The 20,126-nt window shown below is 44.9% G+C and overlaps 1 protein-coding gene across 1 annotated transcript in view; it reads right to left on the bottom strand.

Moving 5' to 3' along the window:
- Positions 1–5,516, bottom strand: part of SPTLC2 (serine palmitoyltransferase long chain base subunit 2) — a gene marked incomplete at its 5' end in the record, with an annotated part of 73,713 nt that extends 68,197 nt beyond the window's left edge. The window contains one exon of the mRNA XM_083864040.1: positions 5,424–5,516. Within this exon, the coding sequence (XP_083720166.1) occupies positions 5,424–5,516 (93 nt within the window). The remainder of the gene's footprint in view (positions 1–5,423) is intronic.
- Positions 5,517–20,126: the final 14,610 nt, after the last annotated feature.

The following is a 20,126-nucleotide window of genomic DNA, read 5'->3' as shown; positions in this document are numbered from 1 at the left end:
TCAGGCATACAAAATACTAAATATGATTTACTATAAAGATTTCCAAAGACATAACAGGTCTGCAGTGCTCCCCTAATACATTAATGTCCAGGCTCTCAGACACCTCTGAAAGTATTTCCTGACATATTTTAGAATCTGCTTTCATTTTTAAAGACATTAAACCCCATTACTTCCTAAACTTTCCAACTTCTGCTTTCTCAACTGTAAGTATTCCTCAAAGCTATACTTTTGAATTAAAAACACTTCTTTTTCTAGGATTCATTTCCTAACGATGGCAAAACAAGAAATTGGAAACCTCACTGAAGATGGGTCAATGTTTTACGTTCCACGTAGAGAAACTGAAGTCAACAGATAACTCAGATAAAGCCTTTGTCTCCTGAACAAATTGAAAACATGAAATTTAGAAAAAATATTGGTTTTATTGTACAATTAAGACAGAAAAATACAACATATCACTCAAGTAGATATAGTAAAAAAATATTAACTCGTATGTATTTATAATAATTTCTTAGAGTATTTAAGGTTTATCACCAGCTAAATTTGAATTGGCAGTCCAAACATAACCAATATATTTTAACACTTCACCCAAACTAATTTCTCAGTAGTACATACACAAATCTAAGAGAAGCCCATCACAGCAGCAGCTACCATGGGCGTTTGTTTTTATCCCAGCACAGACACACACATTCTCAACAAGTACAACACTGGCACTACACCTACTAATTTAATATGATGTCCTCAAATATTCATTTAGCCAGGGAAAATGTTGAGTAGCTATTCCTTCCACAAAGGCTTACAGTCTTTTATAACTGAATTTGGTAGTAGAAAAAGATTGTTGTGCACAGGTACACTTTTTCAAAAGTAAAAGAGTTTTGTTAATTAAAATACCTGAACAAGGCTGCAGTCTTTTTTAGATCAGACAACTTTCTTCTCATTTCAGTTTTACGTTACTGACACAATAAATACAGTCAATCATAAAAGCAGGCAAGAGTCAGAAAGTAGTAATTTCTTTCCTCAGAGTACATGCTATGAGCCCTAAGGTGCACATTTTTACAGGGGTTCAGGGCTAATGTTTAAACCAAGACAACCTCTCCTGCAGCCCATGAGCTCATCTCTGTAACCACAGAATAACCAAGGTGAGGAGGGTCCTCCAGGGGCCATCTTGTCCAAGCCCCAGCTCAAAGCAGGGCTAATTACAACAGGTTACCAAGGGCCACATCCAACAGTCTTGAACTTCTTGAACTCCTCCATGGATGGAAATTCCACAACCTGTTTGGGCAACTTCTCCCAGTATTTTACCACCCTTGCAGGAAAAATTATTTTCCTTATGTGCCATCAAAATTTCCCACTCGCCCAAATGATGCTGCCTCTCATAGTATTACCACACACTTCCAAGAGTCTGGCCCCAGTTTCTCTATATCCTGCAGCCAGCTAGTTAAGCCTTCTCTCTTTCTAAGGCTGAGCAAACCCAGCTCTCACAGCCTCTTCATTCCTTGGGGACCCTCCACTGGATTCACAGATTGATGTGGTTATGCCATCTTTCTGGGAACTCAAAACTGGACACCATTTGCAAGATGCAGTCTCCCAAATGCTGAGTAAGGGGGAACAACCACTTCTTCATGAAGAAGTTAATGAGATTTAGATTCTCAGGATCATTTTTTTCTGTCAGAAATACTTCAATTTTAAATTTGCACAGAGATATGAAAAACCCCTCACAATTCTGTACTCCAATTCCTTTTTATACCAGTGGATAGGGTAGTTATTTAATATGTTTATCTTATCCTAACTTTCATCTGAAACAAGATTCATATCACTGCTAATCACTTGTAGCAGGAAGAACTTGCAGCATCTACTGCAGTCAATCTTCAGAGTGCTCTCTGAAAGAAACTACACTACTAATGTGACTTCCAGCAAAAGCACTTTAAAAATCAGGATGAAGCCACCATTCCCCAGCATCCTAAAGCATCCCACAAGAAGAACCTATAAGAAGTTTGTTCTATTTAAGAAGAGTAAGCACAAATCACAAGACTACACAAACTGTTTCCTGTATGTCCACACCAAAGCTTCCAGGAAAGAAATACCTATGCTGGCCATTTTAATACCTGTTAAAATTCAGGACTTGTGACAGTCTTAAAGGAATGCAAATCCCACAGTCCTCCCACTTTCCTCAACCAAACTATTCCTTGTTTTCCTGATGATGCAGTACAAGACCTTGTTTACAAAGGCATGTATGTTATCTGGAAGTTGCTATGGGATGGCGTTTGAAAATCTTCTAGAAACATCAGGGAAATTAAAATTTGCATATATAATTCCAGCTCCTATCTAACTGACTTGGAGATACTGCACACAACAGAAATTAAGAACTTGATATCTAAAACCTATAGTCCAATTTTATTTTTTTAGGCTGAGACTACTACTTCTTTAACTTCTAGAAGCACAAGTGAACCATTCTAATGTGAGAAGCTCAATTAAGGACTGAAAAAAAAGCACATTAGTAAGAATTTGTTCACAATAATAGGTGGAATCAAATTATCTTGGAAAATAAGCACATCTTCTCCCATTAAAGATGTTCCAATCTCCCTATTCTAAGGAGGAAAAATCTTTTCAGATGCAGCACTGGAAAACCATTAGTCATTTGCAAAACATTCCAATAGAGAAATACATTCCAGTTTAAAATTGCATTGCAGAAAGAAAAAGCAATTTCCCCCCACTTATTATTCCCACAAGTGTCTTGATAGCTCCTACACATCATTTTTATATTGAACTCAATGCTCTCCCCAAAAGAGCAGAACGGCATAAAAAGCAGACTCATGCACAACTTGAAGAGGTAACTTCACATCTCTTTTACTAAAATTTGCTCTCTCTCACCTATCTATGTTTAATTCCTCACATCATGACAATACCCTTTGAGACGTCAGGCTTTTATCCTACATAGTTCAGCATTACACCAGAGTTCTAAATCAATTTTAAGTCCATCCATAAATTACTGTTCTTTCTAAGCACGAACTCCCTTAACTGTACACAGTCACAAAAAAAGTAATTTTTCTCCAGCATTCCACAATTTTTAGTTTCTATACGATTCTTCAACCTCTTTAAATTAAGGTGTTCATAATGAGATTGAAATTCAGTCAATGCAAAAATCCCTAAACAGATTAACTTCAAGCAGGAGCCAGGTAATTTGAACACGAGACATCTCAGGAAAGCCAAGAGCTGTCATTTATTTTAGTATTTCAGCAGAATGTTTTTACTGTGCTGGAACCCTAACTTCAAATGGTCACTTTTGTAGTCACTGATGATATTTCATTAATCTCCAAGGTAGCCAAAGTCTGTTGCTGCACAGTTTTAGCAGGCAGCAAGTTTCCCTCTCCTCTTACCAAAGACGTTTAGCAGTTCAGAAAGAGACAAGTACACCCCCTTTGAAAATTAAGCGAACAATTTCACTCACTTCTGCTCATGCTGGAGTAACAAAAAAGAATGCACTCTATGTCAACTACCACCCTTAGTGGAGGGAGTATCATAAGAAAACATTTGAATTAAAGATTTATTTTTTTTAGGATAAAAACCTCCAAAACAACATAAACAAACAAATCAAGAATGAAAAAAACCCGCAAAAAAAGATAATTTGAGCAGAATCATCCTACATAGAAGAGGAGGACTTTATTTCTCACAGTTAAAAATAGGTAGAGCTTTCCTGCACTATCAAGCCCTACTGGAGGGGATGGTAATGCACTACCCTGTCTCGAAGCTCTCCCCTCAGAAACTCCAATAGTTTTCCAGATAAATTGTCAGTGACTGCAACATTTCTTTAAACTGACAGTTTTCCTTGCCCCTCCTCTTCCCATCATTTTAGCTACATCTCGTTTTGCCTCTTATTTCTCACACAAAACCCATGAAAGGCTTTCTTGAAAAAGTTCTGCTACTCATCCTCAGTTTTTTCTTTGGTTTTTTTTCCTACTAAGTAACAATCACATTCTTTTGTGTAAGCTGCCTACTTTTTGGTACTTGCTTACAGTTGCAGATTCTCAAGTGCTGTATGTGGCATGTACAAAGTATATGCAGACACAGACAATTATATTCAACACAAAGTGAGCATGCACATGTTTCCCTTCTTCTGTAGAAAGGCCCAAAAAACAAACCTGAAAAGGTAAAAGACTAATTAAGTAGTCAAATCTGTAATGTATCAGCAAACACATCTTTTGGCACCTTACCACCACTGATGCTCTCTGAGAAAGCTGAACATAATCCGTTTCCCTAAACAGTTGCTTCATCCAGTCCAGTTCTAACATTCAGACCCTCACTTTGAAAAGTTAGCAAAAAGTTACCCCACATAAAATTATGGAGAAAAGAATGTAATATTCCTAATTATAAATCTCTGTTTGACCAGCAAGCAGCTGCCAGAAAGAAATCAAACTTTCCTACACTCTTCTCATATCCTCTGACAGTGCCGCTACACACTGGATTTCTGGTAAGATTTCTCTTGACCACTTCTCCAGTGACCCCTGAACCTGTCTGGTGTTTGAAAGGCAAGACTACCGAAGCCATGGCTCCTCGGACCACTACAAGCTGACACTGCTGCCAAATGAAGGTGCTGTACCTCCCTCCATTCGTTCACTTCCAGTATTGTGCTATTTCTCCCAAGGGCCAGGGCAAAACTATGAGCATCCATCCAGTCAAAGAAATACAGTAATTATCCTCACTGAAATATAACTCAGGGGAAAAAAAGTTTCATTTTACTCTGCATCAGTTCTCAACCCAGTTCACACAGTGAGTGCACAAGCCTACACTGAAATAATAGAAGGGACAGCAGGACTGAAAAACAGAAGCAGCAGGAAAGATGATGACAGAGGAAGGCTTTTCTCAAGCAGCTTGAGGTGTTCAAGGAAACACAACCCAATGCCTTCTCCTGAGGCTGACTCCGTGACAATCTTTAAGTTGTCACTCTAACACAAAACTTGAGTGTTTTGCAAAGACACAAGTGAAGTCTGCAAGCTCAAACACACTCTGGCACCAGAGGGTGTTAATGCAGCCGGATGGGAAGTGCCGCATCCACCTCCGACTCCGCTCTAGAAGGAAGTTCCTGCTCAAGGCTACTCGTGCCCACAGCCCCGGCGCCGCTCCTCTAACAACCGAACAGCGGTGAAGAACTGCTAAAAGCTTTTCTTCCAACCCACAGAACTACTATGCCATAGCGAGGTGTAAGTACAGAGCTCTGCCACCAGTAAGAGCCCTGCAGTAAAGTTACAGCCCTGACTCCAGGGACAGTCATTCCCCACGCCGCCACCAGTGCGGTGAGCGAGCACGCCCCGGGCGCTGCCTCCCTCTCTCCCTCTCCGGGCGAGGGCCGACGGCGCAAACCACCCGGGTTCTGCCGACATCCCTCACGGCCACACGCGGTGCCCTCCGGGGCCCCTTCCCGCGCTCACCTGTGCTCCGGGCGGGCCGCGCACGAAGCCGTTGCGGAGCGCGCCGTGGGCGCCGCCGCAGCCGTTGGCGCGGGGCCGCTCGGGCCGCTCCATCGCGCCGGCCCCGCCGCGCCCGCTCCCTCCGCCGCCCCCGCCCGCCCGGGCCGCGCCGCACCGGAAGCGCGCCCCGCACTCCGCCAATGGCCGGCGCGGGCGTCACGCGAGGGGACGGCCCCGCCCCGACGCGCCGGCGCGCGCGCGAGGCGGGCGGCCGGGGCCGGGGAGAGCCCGCGCGACACCCGGCCGGGAGGGGAGCGAGGCCATGGGAGGGGCTCGCCCAATCGCAAAGCGCGACGCCCGTTAGGAGGCGGAGACAGAGGGTGAGCATTGCCCAATCATTTAGCAGAGATGGGACGGGGAGCGAAGGGAGAGAGGAATAGCTAGCCAATCACAGCGCGAGGCCGAAGGAGGGGCGCGAGCGAGAAGCAGCGTCCGTCCAATGGCGGAGGGAGAAGCGGGGCGGGGCGGAGGCGGCAGCCAATGGGTGGGCAGGGCAGGGCAGGGGCGTGTGGGGCAGGGCGCTGGTGGTGTCGGGGGTGCTGCGGGAGCTGCCCTGCCCCGTGAGGGCCCGGAGCGGCTCTGGGCGCGTTCCCGCACGCTCTGGGGACGGGCCCGGCGCGGCGCGGGTCGGTGACCGGGAAACCAGCCCCCGTGGCTCGGGCACGCTGGGGGCCGGAGCGGGCAGAAGCCGGGGTGCGGGCGGGCAGCGGGCAGGCCCTCGCTGTTGCGTGTTGAGGGCGCTGACGAACCAAGCGGTTCCTCCGAGAGCTGGAGGGCTCTGCCAGGACGCCTTGCGCTGTGTCCGAATGAAATCATCCCTCAGAGCCGGGTGAGAGCTCCGGAAAGCCTGTAGGAGAGCAGATGTAGTTACTGTAAGGGCTTTGCCAGCAGCGCGGAAGAGATGTGACTTGTCTTGGGGTCCCCCAGGACATCGAAGGCGCTTGTAGGGAACCCGCAAACCAGCCTCGGGCAGAGCCTAATTCCAGCAGGGTTTACACTTGGGCTGAAGAGCGGCGTGACCTGGGGCCCTGCTGAGCTGTCCCCCCACAGCTGGAGCTGCCCGGCTCCTGTCTCTGCCCACGGTTCTGTTCACACCATAACAGCTTTATGGACAAACGTGTTTTCTGACAGGGTGGGGACAGATGTACTTCGTTCAAAAAGCAGGTGAACTAAATGCTGTATTTAGTTCAGGAGTGGGTGTTACCAGCCTCAATACAGTTTGAGTGACCAAGCATCGTGTGGACAAGGCCAGAGGAAACCACAGTGGTGTGATTGTGTTTGTGCACTATTAAACACCTGTATGTGTCCTGGTGACGGGGTAGGGAGCGGTTCCCGAGCTGCAGGAGTGGTAATTGGCAAAAAGGAAATAGCCTGACATGTTTAATCACACACTGAAAGGATGGAAGAGGGCGACCTTTGATTTCTCCAGTGTAATTTAGAGGGAGGGGCTGTGATTTTTCTTTACACTTAGCAACAGGGAAGAAAAAAAAAAGTTACTAGGTCCAAGCATACGAATTTGAGAGAATGGTCTCATTCTTTTCTCTCTGATTTGCTACTATTGGTAGTCATTTTTATGTACTGTAGTCACATCTTGGAGCCCTTGTCATGGATCTTTTTGCAAATTTGGTATGAACATGCAGTACCTAACAAGCGAATTAGCTTCTGTGAATGACAGTCATTTTTCTTCCCTCGGGAAGACAGGAGTGCTTCACAGCCTTGTTTCAGTCTATTTGTAGGCAGCAGTGCATGTCCAGTCTGCTTCATGTCTCCATGTCCCCTTTGGACAAGAGGGCTTTTTGTGTGAGGGGTACAAACACAGCCTCAGTGGTAACAAATGCAAGCTGGGTGTTTGACCTTGTTCCTTTTCTTGCTGTCTGTGGCCACGCCCGTATGTGCACTGCCGCTGAAGTGGGTATGCACTGCCTCAGCAGCCAGCTTTCTTTACCTGGTTTTGACTTGCAGTGAGACAGAGCCACCAGCCAAGATGGGCTGGGCCATGTCCCAGCTCTTGTCTTTGCAGGTTAGGACTGTGGGGGAGACTGGTGTTATAGGAAGGACTTTGGGATCAAAGCAGCAAACACCCCTGCTTAGCACTTGAGTGCTTGTGCAAGTGGACTGGCTTCACTGTAGGTGCAGTGAGGAGCACTGGTGGGGAAGAGGCACAGGTCATTTATTTCTGGATGAGCAGGGAAGGGCTTTTGCAGAGTTGAAGTAATCTATGAAGAAACTTACAATTTAAAAAACGAGCAACAAAGAGAAGTGTATTAGGGGACTGTTGACTTTCTGAAGTTTTTTTTCTCCTGTTGCCTTAGTTGACTTAGTTGGCATTTTCCTCCAGCCTCCTCTCCTTTGAACAGAACAGATTGAGTTATACTGATTAGTTTTTGCTGAGGGGTGCAGATGGTCCATCAGTCTGCATTCACAAGGCATATGTAGGGCAGCACCCTCCACTCCCTGCCTGCCCACCTGCACGGGGAGGAGTTTCACCTGCTAATGCCCTACTTCACCTGCCAGGCACAGCATCTCACTGCTCTGTTATCTATTAAAGCACAAACCCTTTTCACATGTAGGTACCTACAGACTGGTCACTTCATCTGTCCTTGAACCCAACTAACGTGAACCCTTAGATTGTGATGGTTTTCAGTTTTGGTTTAGGAAATCTGAATAACATTAAGGGGCCTACTGATTAGCTAATGCAGGACTGCACAGTCCCACACAGCAGCTGCAGTGCTCCCCTGCACAGAGGGACCTCACCCTGCCCTGAGCATGTGGCCAGCGTAGCCTGGTGTTTTAGGGGCATCTGGTCCCTTCCAGGACACTGCAGGGGACACAGAAGGCCAGGCTCACACAGGCTGCAGTGGCAGAGGAGTCCAGGATACCCATAGAGGCAAGTCGCAGCATGGGGATGCTATCCCAGGGCACAGCTACTGCCACAGGCAGCACGATACACATCCCATGGAGCTCCTGGAATCACACTTGCAGGCAATTCTGATATGGCTCTCTGCACTGCACAACACCTGTCCACACAGGTGGCTGCAGCTTGTGCCTCTGGACTAGGCAGTTGCAAAATAGAGAAGCCAAGTGAAATCTGAAGAGCAAATTCCAGTTTTAAATTTCATTTTAAGTCTCAAGGATTCTATTCCAGTGAACTGGCAGGGCAAACTGCTTTACTCTGCCAACTGAACAATATCAGTATCACCTAACATGGGTGTCAAAAAAGGCAGAGATCCTGATGACAGTTTACAGCCACGGGACTGGTTTTTTGCTGTAGAGGGGGGAAGACAAGTGAGTCATCACTTTGCTCATAGGAGCCTCATCGTTATGTGAGGTCAAATTCCTGAGATGTTTCTGTTTGGGTTTGAGATTGAGGCATTAGGAATGAATGCACCAGGGAGCCCTGAACACTGGGCATGATCACAGAGGTGAGTTATGAATTTTGGAGATGGCAGAAGGGCAAGTTCTGGAAGGAGCAATTGGGTATCAGACTTGAAAGTTTGTGAGCTCTGAGAGACATCCCAGTCAGAGGGAGATTTCTGGCCACAGCCCACTGCTGGCCTGGAGAGCTCAAAGGGTCTCACTTAGGACTGCAGTTTGTAGGGTCACAAGAGAGTTGGCTTTAGCCATAGTAATTTTCTATCCTGCCTGCAATTCTGGTTGTTTTGCTATCAAGCTTTCAAATAAAAGATACATTTGGGTTGTCATTTGTGAGAAACAGCCATCTCCATTCCAAAACACTGCACAAGTCACTGCCCAAAGGAGTGCCAAATATCCAGAAAATTGAACTGAGGAGGGTGAGATGGGAACAGATATGACCTTCTAAGTACTGTTTTGTACAGAAGTCTTGGGGACAGGGAACGTAAGTAAAAACAGATAAAGCATAGGAGGCTCCAAACAAAGCTAGGACAATCTTGGTCAGCCCTGACTAAAGCCTAGAGAAAAACAGCTCTTTGGTATGATCTGAAAAAAGGCGTGATGGTGAATGCCCCCTTCCTCCCCACCTCTGGATGCACTACAATGTAAGAAATGTTTGTCAGGCCTCAGCCTTGATGAACAGCACCTGGGCTCAGCTCCTCTTGAGCTTATCAGAAAAATTGTCTGCTCTCAGGAACTCAAGCTATCTAATCAGCTCCTGCTCTTCAACAAACAGCCTTGGGAACTTTTCTCCCCTGAGGAGACACCTATTGGGTAAGGCTCAAACTCTATGCATGCTGAGCATTTTATTGGGGATTAGGGTTTGTCTTTGCATTGAATATGTTTTTGCAGTCAGATACTGTCACCAGCGCTCGTCAAACCTTAGCCTATCAGAGTTTTATATTAATAAAGTGTTATTCCATAAACTGTGTGAGTCCTTCATGAGCCTTGGAAGTCACCAGCAGTGGGTAATGTACTCAAATAAAGAGGAAGATCCACTGAGGGGGTCTCCTTTATGCTGTTGGTGTGTGTCCCTGACTACCCTATGATCCAGCAGGACTACTCAGTGAAGGGTCCCCATAACAGGACTCTGACAGACTGGTCAGGCACAAGGATCTGGGCTTCCCTGGGGTGTTGACAGACAAATCAAACACTTGGGTCAGATAAATCTCCCCACATTAAGGGTTGAGGAAATCTCCCCCTTTCGTATGACACTAACTCATGACACCACCTGCTTTTTCTGGAGCCTGAATTTTGGGTCTTTGTTTATGCCATCATCCCAGAACTGTGTGGGTTTCTGGTTTTTTACTTACTGGTGCTGTTGGGCCAACAAAGGCTGTAGCTCCAGGAACTTGCCACAGAGAGAAGCTGATACAAGTTAACCTTGCCAGCGGGGGAAAAAAAAAAAAAAAATTTGGTCCTGCCATACAATTTACCTTGTATCTATGTCAGATACACAGTTTAGTACAGCAGCATTTCAGCTTTTGGGAATGCAGAAGCAGTTTGGGAATGAATGGTTGAAATGAGATCAATTATTTCATCATTCTTGGCTTTTGTTGCCTTTTGTAAATGGAAATAAGGCCTGACAGGGTCTGATGTCAAGATACAGGAGTACTGGCAGAATGGAGGTGCAGTCAGTGTGTATTTACTTGGGGCACCAGTAGGAAGCAAGGTAATCTCTGTAGCTTCTGATCTCATGTTTGGTTCTTATGTGTGTAGTTAATAACCCATGCTGCTTCGGCTTTCATGTCCATCCTCCACAAACATTCTTTGTCACTCATGCCTGTTGCCACTCAGGATGGTGAGGGGAGGAGCAGCAAACTAGAAACTTTAGGTCTAGAGGTTGGTTTCTGACAGTGCATCCAAACAGGCTTCCATGCCCAGTGTTCAGGGCTCCCTGGTGCATTCATTCCTAACGCCTCGATCTCAAACTCAAACACAAACACATCGGGAATTTGACCTCATATAACGACGAGGCTCCTATGAGCCAAGTGATGACTCACTCGTCTTCCCCTCCCTACAGTAAAACAGTCCCATGGTTGTAAACTATGATCAGGATCTCTGCCTTTTTTGACACCCATGTGGGGTGATACTGAACTAGTGAGTTCATTTTGTTTGTGCCTTGCTTTCTTAGTCCATAAAATGAGAGTAGTGAGACCATTACTCTCCCCGCCCTCCCTCCCTCCCCATCCAGGATGAAGTGAAAGGCTGCATCTGTGCTGTATAAACAAAGCCCTAATTTACATGTAAATACGTGTGATATCGCTGTAGCAGCAGAGTTGCAGCAGTGAAGCCCTCCTTGTGTGCAGGCAGCTTATATCAGCAGAATGAGGCTCTTTTTTGAGCAGAACTTTACCGAGCACCATCAGCTATATCAGCAAAAACACTGAATACCAATATAACTACATCCTCATTAGGACCTCAAGGCCCATGGTATTTTAATTTCTAGCTACTTTCTAGGTGCTTAAATACTTTTGAGGATTTGCACCTACCTATTGGGACTATAGAAGTTACCCTCTTTCAATCAGAACCCTGGCAAACAGGTTCAGAGCAGATGTGGTCTCACTTTATCAGTGGCTGTGGAGGGCTCTGAAAAACTCTGGTAAAGGGCCCAGAGCCCAGCAGAGCATGATCAAGCTGCTATGGCTGACCTCAAGGGAAACATAACTGCTGCTGCTTCTGACAGTGCTGTTAGTACTGCAGGAGACTGGACAGGTTCTTCCTTATTCACCTTTTCCTGTGAGATCAACAGAACTAGAAGTGGTGTTCCCTTGAAAATGTCTTTGTTGATGGTTTAATTTCATCCTGTACTGATGCTATTACAAAAGTGGCATATGAGAAGGCAGCATACTGTAGAGAAGAGAGACAGTGAGGACAGTGCTCTAGTACCTGAGCAGCGACCAAACTTTGGTAGGAAGGAAGGTGCAATTTGCCATCTTTCCAGTACCAAGCACAGTTTCACAGGTTCTTATTTTTCTACCTCTCTTTAGAAAAAATGAGTGAAGGAAGAAGATGAGCACGTTGTCAAAAGACATGGCTAAAGGAGCGCTTTTTTTTTTTTTTTTTTTTTTTTTTTTTTTTTTCTAGTGCTCAACTTTCTACTTGCAGAGAGAGTCAGAACTCTCATCCAACAGCAAATTATCCCATGGAAAATTTTCTTTGGCTTGTGAACTGAACTGACTTGGTAACTGGAGGAAGGTGACCATAGATTAGATACAAGGGGAAACTACCCAACCTGTGCACCAAACTGCTTTTGAATTACAAAATCTGGTATTAGGGGTGATGGGAGCACAGAAAGAACCTGATGTTCAGTTCAGAGAAAAAGGTCAATACAGGAAAACAGAAGGCTGCTGTCTCTCCTTTTGGCAAGCATTTTATTATAGATAGGAGAGATAGAGAGAGACTTTGCCATACAGTGAAACAGGGAGAAATATAACAGTCCTTAACTACCCATAACTAGGTAGTTAAAAACTTTCCCTTCAAAGTCAAAGGTAGTAAAAGCCATACTTAACCTGAGGAGATGAAAAGTGTTAGAGGCTGTGCACTACCAAGAGGAGAAATCTAGCCCAAGACCGTGGATTAATACTTGGCCTTCCGAAAGAGAGAGTGTGATGCTGCAGGCAGGGCTGAGCACTGTCTTTCCCACTTACACTGCTCACAGTGTGTGTTGCTCAGCAGCAGCCAGACAGGACTGTAAAGTTCACTCTCTGCTTGAGCCTCGACTGCAGGGGAGACATGTCTGTGTACAACAAGTGTAAGAGGAAACTATGGGAAATGTTTCATAGGTATAAATTCATAGGAAATTCATAAATATTCATGGGAAAATCACATCTCCAGTGAAGATGCTGCAGGCCTGCGTGGTTGCTGTATCGGGCATGGCCAAAAGAGGGAAGTGTGTGCTCAGGCATTAGGTGCTTTCTCTGTGCTTTCTCTGTGTTGGCTGTGGGCTCTGCAGGCACCGTGGATCTGCCTGGGTCCCACCTCCTCTGCACGGCTGAAAACAGGCCAGTGCCGTCAGAGGCACGGGAGCTCAGCCACAGCCAGGTGTACAGGTAGTGGTGATGGGGATGGGGTGAGAGAGGAGCAAGAGTGGGAAAGTGAATTGTCACTTCCTGGAGAAAGGGCAGGATAAGATATGCAACCCTGAGAAGGCCTGAGAAAACTGGAAATATCTTGTCCAGAGATGATGGGCAGTCAGGTGGGGAAATCTCATTTCAGTTTTCTCCTCACACATATACAGATGTCTGGTTGTGTTAGCTGGATCATGCTCAGATTAGGGCATTCAAGCTCGAGGATGGTGACATTTTAGGAACAGTAGGGGACCTCAGGAGAAAGAGAACTGAAGTCAGCAAGCTTGAAAGATTTACAAAGAGGAATAAAGGTCCAAAAGGACATGGGCAGGCAACCCTGCTAGCTCTCTAAGGGAGATGTTTTGCCTGAAGCTCTTCTAATGGCATTTTGTAGGCCACATGAATGGAGCACACAAGCTGTGTAGCAGTAACAAGTGGGTGTTGGTTGTTAGCAGCCCTGTCAGACTCAGGTGACTGTTACCCTCATTCACAAGCCATCCCTGACTGTATGCCTTTGCTACATACTTGCTAAAACTCATCACTGCACAGGGTAGAAAAGGACACTTACACCATGTAAAATGGGAACTTGAGGCTTCACCAGGTCTGTGCCTGCTGATTCCCATGGACCCTGTTAGCTGGAGCTGTCGTGTGCATGGCTGAGGAGTTTCTGCTTGCCTTCTGGAGATCCTGCAGGGACCTACAGGGTACTTTGAGAAAGAGTACTGGTTTCCTGTAGTTACTTGCCAAGGAATGTAAGCAGCAGGGTCCAGTCAGGAGCACCAAATGACTGGATCACCAGCTTCCCATAAGTTGGATCTGCAGGGAGGCATTAAGGCTTCTCCTCATAGATCTGTTTCTCTGGGACCTTGGGACCGGTTTTTTTTTTTTTTTTTTAAGAGGCAGAAAGAGAGGAAAATGAATGGGACAGAGCAGCCGAATTTATTCCTTGTTCATGCCACAGCATGAAAACAAAATGCATCTAAGAATTGTACTGTACAAGAGCTGTGTGGTGGCAAGGCTGGGGGAGACAGTGGGTGCATCTTTTGATGCCTGGCTGAGCATGTGCTGATCTTGTGCTCCCAGACCATCTTATGCCGATGCAGTAGAGGGGCCTATAGTTGTTGGAGCAGGGACTAGATGATTATCTACAGGCTCAGGTGACATGAGGGGAGAAAGCTGAAGGAGTGTGAATTGCTCAGCGCATTCATGTTGTGTATTATCTACGGGCAGCGGTGTTGCCCAGCAGGGCTTGTGTTGTGTAGCCGTGGGCCGCAGGCAGGGGGTTGCTATGTGGGAATGGCTACAAATAACCACACGAGATCACTTGGCAGTTAAACGAGGTGAAGAATTACCATGGCGACTGCACTCCACTCCCTGACAGATGCCAGGCTTCCAGGCAATAATATTTGTGCATTGCTCTAAAACCCCCAAACTCTCTCTCCCTCTTTTGGGAAAGGGTGAGAACCATGCTGCCCCGTCTCCAGACTGGGAGAATGGTAAACACCAGGATCTGGAGTGGTTTCTGCACACTCATCTTTCAGTAGAAGGGGCCACTGTCTGGGTACCTCATACACTGGTCACTACTGCAGTGCATAGGAAAAAGGGCTGTGATTCACAGCACTGTGACACAGTATGGTTCTTGCACTGTGTCCACTCAGGGTCCTCAGAAGCAGCGAGGTCTGAGCCAGCTGAGGCACAAACTGCATGCCTGCAGAGAGCTGTGTTGGAGGACATCACACCCATGCTGCAAGAGGTGCTCCAGGAAGCATCACAGTGAACAACTCCAGTCCTGATGCCACCAGGAGCTTGGAGCTCACCAGCAATAGGTACGGCAAGATTCCAAGGACAGACAAAAATGTGCACCAGAACATAAAGCCTTTTTGCACCTAGTGTATTCACACTTGCTTTTAGTGCCCACATGGAATGTGTTCTCTGTTCTTACTTAGTTGGATCAAATCATGTTCTATGCTGTTTTCCAGGAAAAGGAAGTACAGCTCCATATTTCAGGTACACAGGTGTTAAGGTGTGTTCCTCAAAGACTTCTGTATCTCATCTTCAGAGACATTACTCCTTTCAGCTTCAGAAGCCTTATTTCTTTCATCAGTTCTCTAGTTTTAAGGGGTCTGTGAGACTATTAGAAATAATATTTCTCTTGTGTTCTCAGAGGTTTGGGGAGAGGGTTACTTTGTGGTCTGTGAGGAAAACTTGAAGGAGGAAAGGCTCTGTGGACTAAAAATGTTTGAGGAGCAACACTGATGCATCCTGCACAGACCCATGTGAAAAAGCTGGATAGAAGAAACCAGGTAGATGGTCATGCTGGTCCTGTAGGCTGAAGCACCACAGGAAATCAGGGAGATGCTGTAGACCAGCAAGTAGGTAATTTTGTCCCTTCTGTTGCACTGGTATTTTGCAGACATGCAGAACACAGCTCAAAGCAAAGGTCTAGAGCTTCTCCTCACTGATATACTCATTGCAGCAGCCTCCCTTGAGTACATATTTTCCCTGTAAGAGTTTTTGTTTAAATCACAGAAAAGCATTCTAGACACTGACAAACAGGTATTGTCATCTTGCAGAGGGCTGGCAAAAGAGCAAAAGAACAAATAACTGCACTTCAGTGGCTGTTCAGCAATCTTTCCACACAGCACAGACTTGCTAATTTGCATGGTCATGAGGTCTCATTGGAAAGATATTTTTAAATGAAAAACCAAGGAAATGATGCAAAATAGATTTGAGCATATTCCAGGAGATAGCTAAATTTTTCATACTGAAACCCAATAATAGATCAGTCTGTGTGCTATGAACCTCTCACCACAAAAATATATCACAGGAGGCTTCTGCTATCTATTGTGGGCTGAGCACTGACCTTGGCTATTAGATCTCAATTAAGCATGTATGTGACTAATGTTTCTTTCTCTTACACTTTTCTGCTGCAGAAAATAATATTAATGGAAAGTATTTGCACAGTCACTCTCCAGATGGGACCATGGTTTCTCAGTAGGTTTTATGCCATGTGAAAAAAAGCATTTCTAATGTGAAATTCAGAGAAAGGAAGTATTAAACATCTGTGGAGCCAAAGATTGCAGCCTTCAGCACTGAGCCCCTCTGCTGTTCCAGGATGGTGTGCAGTGATGCTTGCAGCTGCTGGCGGGGTTGAGTAGGCCAGAGGGACAGAAAGAGCATACTGTATCTTCACTTCTTTATGCTTGCTCACCTGGCATCTACCTTTCCTTTAATTTCTTCCTTATAATTTTGATCTAGGAGAAGGGAAGAAGTGCTAGTGAATTTGACAGTGATAGTAATAAGACTATACAAGACTTGCTTTGGTGCTTAAGGCTCCTATGCAAGCCAGGACCTGTCTGCAGATTGGTTCCACTTTCAGCTCAGGTAAATGCTGAACCATCAAAACAACATGCCAAACTCAGATCTCTCCTGGAGCATAATTACAGTGTTGGGCCAGGAAGGGCTTGGAGGCAATCATATCCCTACATTCATATTTGACAGGTCAGGTCTGGGGACTAGAGAACTAGTGAGGCTCACCTTTATGCCTGGGAAGATCATGGAGCAGATCTTCCTAGAAGATATGCTAAGATACATGCTATGCCAAAAGCAAAAGAGATGCCAATTTTTCACCAGCCTTGTGATGAGGATTTGATGGAGCAATGTCATTGTGAAGAATAGAAGACGGTTCTCCCACAAGATAGAACAAAAGCCTTGTTTTAAAAGGGCCTGAGGTGTGTTTTCAGCTAGGTGGACTGAGAAGAGGCTTATTTGTGTGCAGCATTCAGCAGGGTTTAGAACAGCTGCAGATTATTTGCAGTAGTGTGGCTAAAATCTTCCTGACCTGTCATAGATACCTGACAATCAGCAACTCTCCCAAGTCAGGTTTCATCATAGCAATGAGAACAAGCTGACAAACTCAAACCAGTCATCACAAGATTGGTGCAGTTCTCTGACAGCCTTTCCAGGTGCTGCTTATTTTTGATGAAAGGTCAGGCTAACATCTCACTCTAATCTTAGAGGAAGGTTGTCTGAAAAGCCAAGGGGGAAAAGGCCAGTGAAAATGAACATGTGCTGACTGGAGTGGGAAAAAGCTGTACCTAAGCTTGGTCTCAGCCACTGGGACCAGATAAGATGATGCCAAATCAGTTCTCTCTGTTATAGAAAAGATGGGACATGCTACTCAACACTTGGTAGTGAGGGTGTGTTAGATTTTAGTGCTTGTCTCATATTCAGAGTATGGGTTTTTTTTTTCCATTTCTCTGCATGCCCAGGCCATGGTGAGCAGTGACATTTTGCCTTTGGAAAAAACTATTTCCAAACTTTTTTCTTACCATTGCTGCTAAAAATGTCCTGATGTTCTGCTCATGTTTACTTTTTTCAGCTCCATTCCATGACTCCTAGTTCCCGTAATCTCAAAATTTGTCTAGAAGTTATCCCATAATGAACCAGTGAGTTTTTCCAAAATTTAAATTGTCTGGAAACAAATCTAACTCCAAAGCTTTAGCATCAACCAACACCTCTGCCTCGACTGATTGTTTTCAGCAAGAACAGTGATTTGAAAGATGAGTCTCTGTTCCAGGCTGTGCACTCTCTTTTGGCTACTCCATCATTTCCAAATCAATAGCTGTCTCTGATTGCCTCCCTCCCCTCCAGATCCTGCTCTTTGCTACCTCATTTTGGTTTTAATTTGCCACAGCAAAATTGCAGTCATTTTTCCCCCACCCTAATTAAGAAACCTATCCGTTAAGGAGAAGGAAAACAAAAACAAACCTTTCTTATCTAAGCCTTTAGTGCAGAACAGAGGAGGAATGATTGGTGAGATGATCACCTCTAGAAAGCCAAGGCCTTTATTGATTATTCTGGCCTTCCTCAGTAAATACAGAATGAGTATTTTAAATTCACCTGCAAGGAAGATAAAAGTTAATGTAAAATACTGACTTCCCAACATCAGAGGAGAAAGAGATTGTATGTCTTCTAGGTTGACTCACTTTTCATTCTCTATACATAGTTCAACAAGAATATTTGGAGAGTGTTTCACTGTGCCTCATAGATTCATAAAATCATTTAGGTTGGAAAATATCTCTAAGATGATCAAGTCCAAACATAAAACTATAACCTAGATCTAAACCTTGGCTGTAGTGGACAGTTGAGTCCACCACTAAACCAGGTCCCTAAGCAACACTTCTACACATAAGTGGTGGTAAATACCACCTCACATTACCTCTATTTCAGTTTCCCCATATTTTGTTATAAACTGGTCTTGCTTCTGAACTTCCAAGGGCTAATTGTCCTGACCTATGCTTTGGAAGAGCTTTGAGATCATGAAACAGATTAGAAAACTGTATTGTGGGCAGGTGGCAGCAGCACTGAGCCCTTGAATTAAGAAAATCAGCATTAAGTGATGGTGTAGGGCACAACCCTAGTACTGAGATGTATGATTACATGGACAAAAAGGGTCAGGCTACACAGAGAAGCTTAGGGGAGAGTCCACTACACACTGGGATTTTGTGGAAGAGGACATTCAACAGCCCTACAGGAAAAGGTCAGAGACAGAATAATCTCTACCAACTTGGGAAAAAAACAAGACAGGACGTGTCTCCACAAGGTTAAAGCTTTCACTTCCTCATTCACAGGAATAAACACCTCTATTCTGAAAAGAGGGAAAGCTACTACAGGCTTTTCCAGACTTTATCCTCTCTCTCCTTTACCCCGATCCAGTGGAAGTCATACTTTCCATGACGCCTATCTGAATACAAGCCCTAGCTTTGAATAAAAATCAGGTCCCTGCTGTACTCCAGAGACTTACTACCTTGGAGAGATAAGCATTTAGCTGATTAAGTTCAGTCTCTGTGCATAGTCAGCTTCTTCTAACGGGGGCTGATATAATTGCAGGAACCAGATGGGGCTTGTGCCTGCTGGACAAAAATTACTCTGGTATTCCAGATTGTTTCTCTCCTCTCTGGGATGTCAAGAGCAGAACCCTTCAGGGCAGGACCTGCTACAGAAGTCTGGATCAGCTTGCATTAAAAGCATGAAAACATCCTTTTGAGACTGGTTTCCTAAAGGAAGAAAGCATATGTTCTTATGAGTTGTGCACGTGTTAAACTTCATGTGTCCTTACGTTCCTGAGAAGTAATGTTGAAATATGTTGGTCTATTTTAATTAGATTTGATAAATTTCACAGCAAATAAAGTTCCTGCAGGTAGTAGGTAGCCAGTTAGAGGAGAGGGACCCTATAAATATCCTGATTCAGGAAAATGGTGCACTGTGCGTGTATTAAACTCTGGGGACATCACATACGAAAAAAATTACATGTAATTACTCATCTGGATGAAAAGCTTCAGGGAGAACTCAATGTTTCAGGAATAGAAATCCATAGGGGAACATGGCTCATTCGTTCTGCACCTCACAAAACTACTACTTCTATTTCATTATGATGTAGATGGGAGGAAAAAAATATTTGATTTAGGAAACACTGTAAAAAAAGTGGATCTACTGCATCTAGCAGGTTTAGGAACTAGGATTCAGAAGTCAATTTGTTGTTAGCTTCCTGATTATAAGAGAAACCAGCCCTAGCAGAGAGAGCAGTGCAGCCTCTGAAAATAGACAATGTTCTGAACAGGGCTAAAGTGAAGAGAGGTGAGGGTCCAGGGCACATTATCTATGGGGAAATGTTGTGGTCCTGGGTGGCTCAGAGTAGACTTAAGGGGAGATGGTCTAACTGTAGACTTCAATTATTTGTAGGAGAGTTACAAAAAGAGTGGATGCAAACCCCTGGTAGTAAAAGATGGTAGGAAAAAGGCAGAGAGAATGGACAGAGGTTGTAGCCTGAGAAACTCAGACAAGTGAAATTGTTTTATAAGGTGAGTATAACAGCACTGGGCACAAGTTACTGAAAGAAATTTTAGAGTCTCCATCATGGAAGGTTTCTCAGTCTCATGTAGACAACAGCACTAATTCCTAGTGGGAGGTTGAACTAGACACCTTCAGAGGTCCCTTCAACCACTATTTCTGTAGTCTCTTTACCTTCTGTCCAGATGGTGATGCAAGAAAACAACTTGTATGAGTGAAGCTGTCACCTAGAGGGTGGCAACTTTTATGTCACCTCAACTTTACCAGAAGACACATGAACATATTCTTAGTCATTGTTCAACTCCTTGCATAGAAGAATGGTTTTATTAAG

The sequence above is a fragment of the Zosterops lateralis genome (genome assembly GCF_965231275.1).
Source record: "Zosterops lateralis genome assembly, chromosome: 6".
In the NCBI taxonomy this organism is placed as follows: Eukaryota; Metazoa; Chordata; class Aves; order Passeriformes; family Zosteropidae; genus Zosterops; species Zosterops lateralis.
This window is presented reverse-complemented; position numbering and strand designations above follow the sequence as displayed.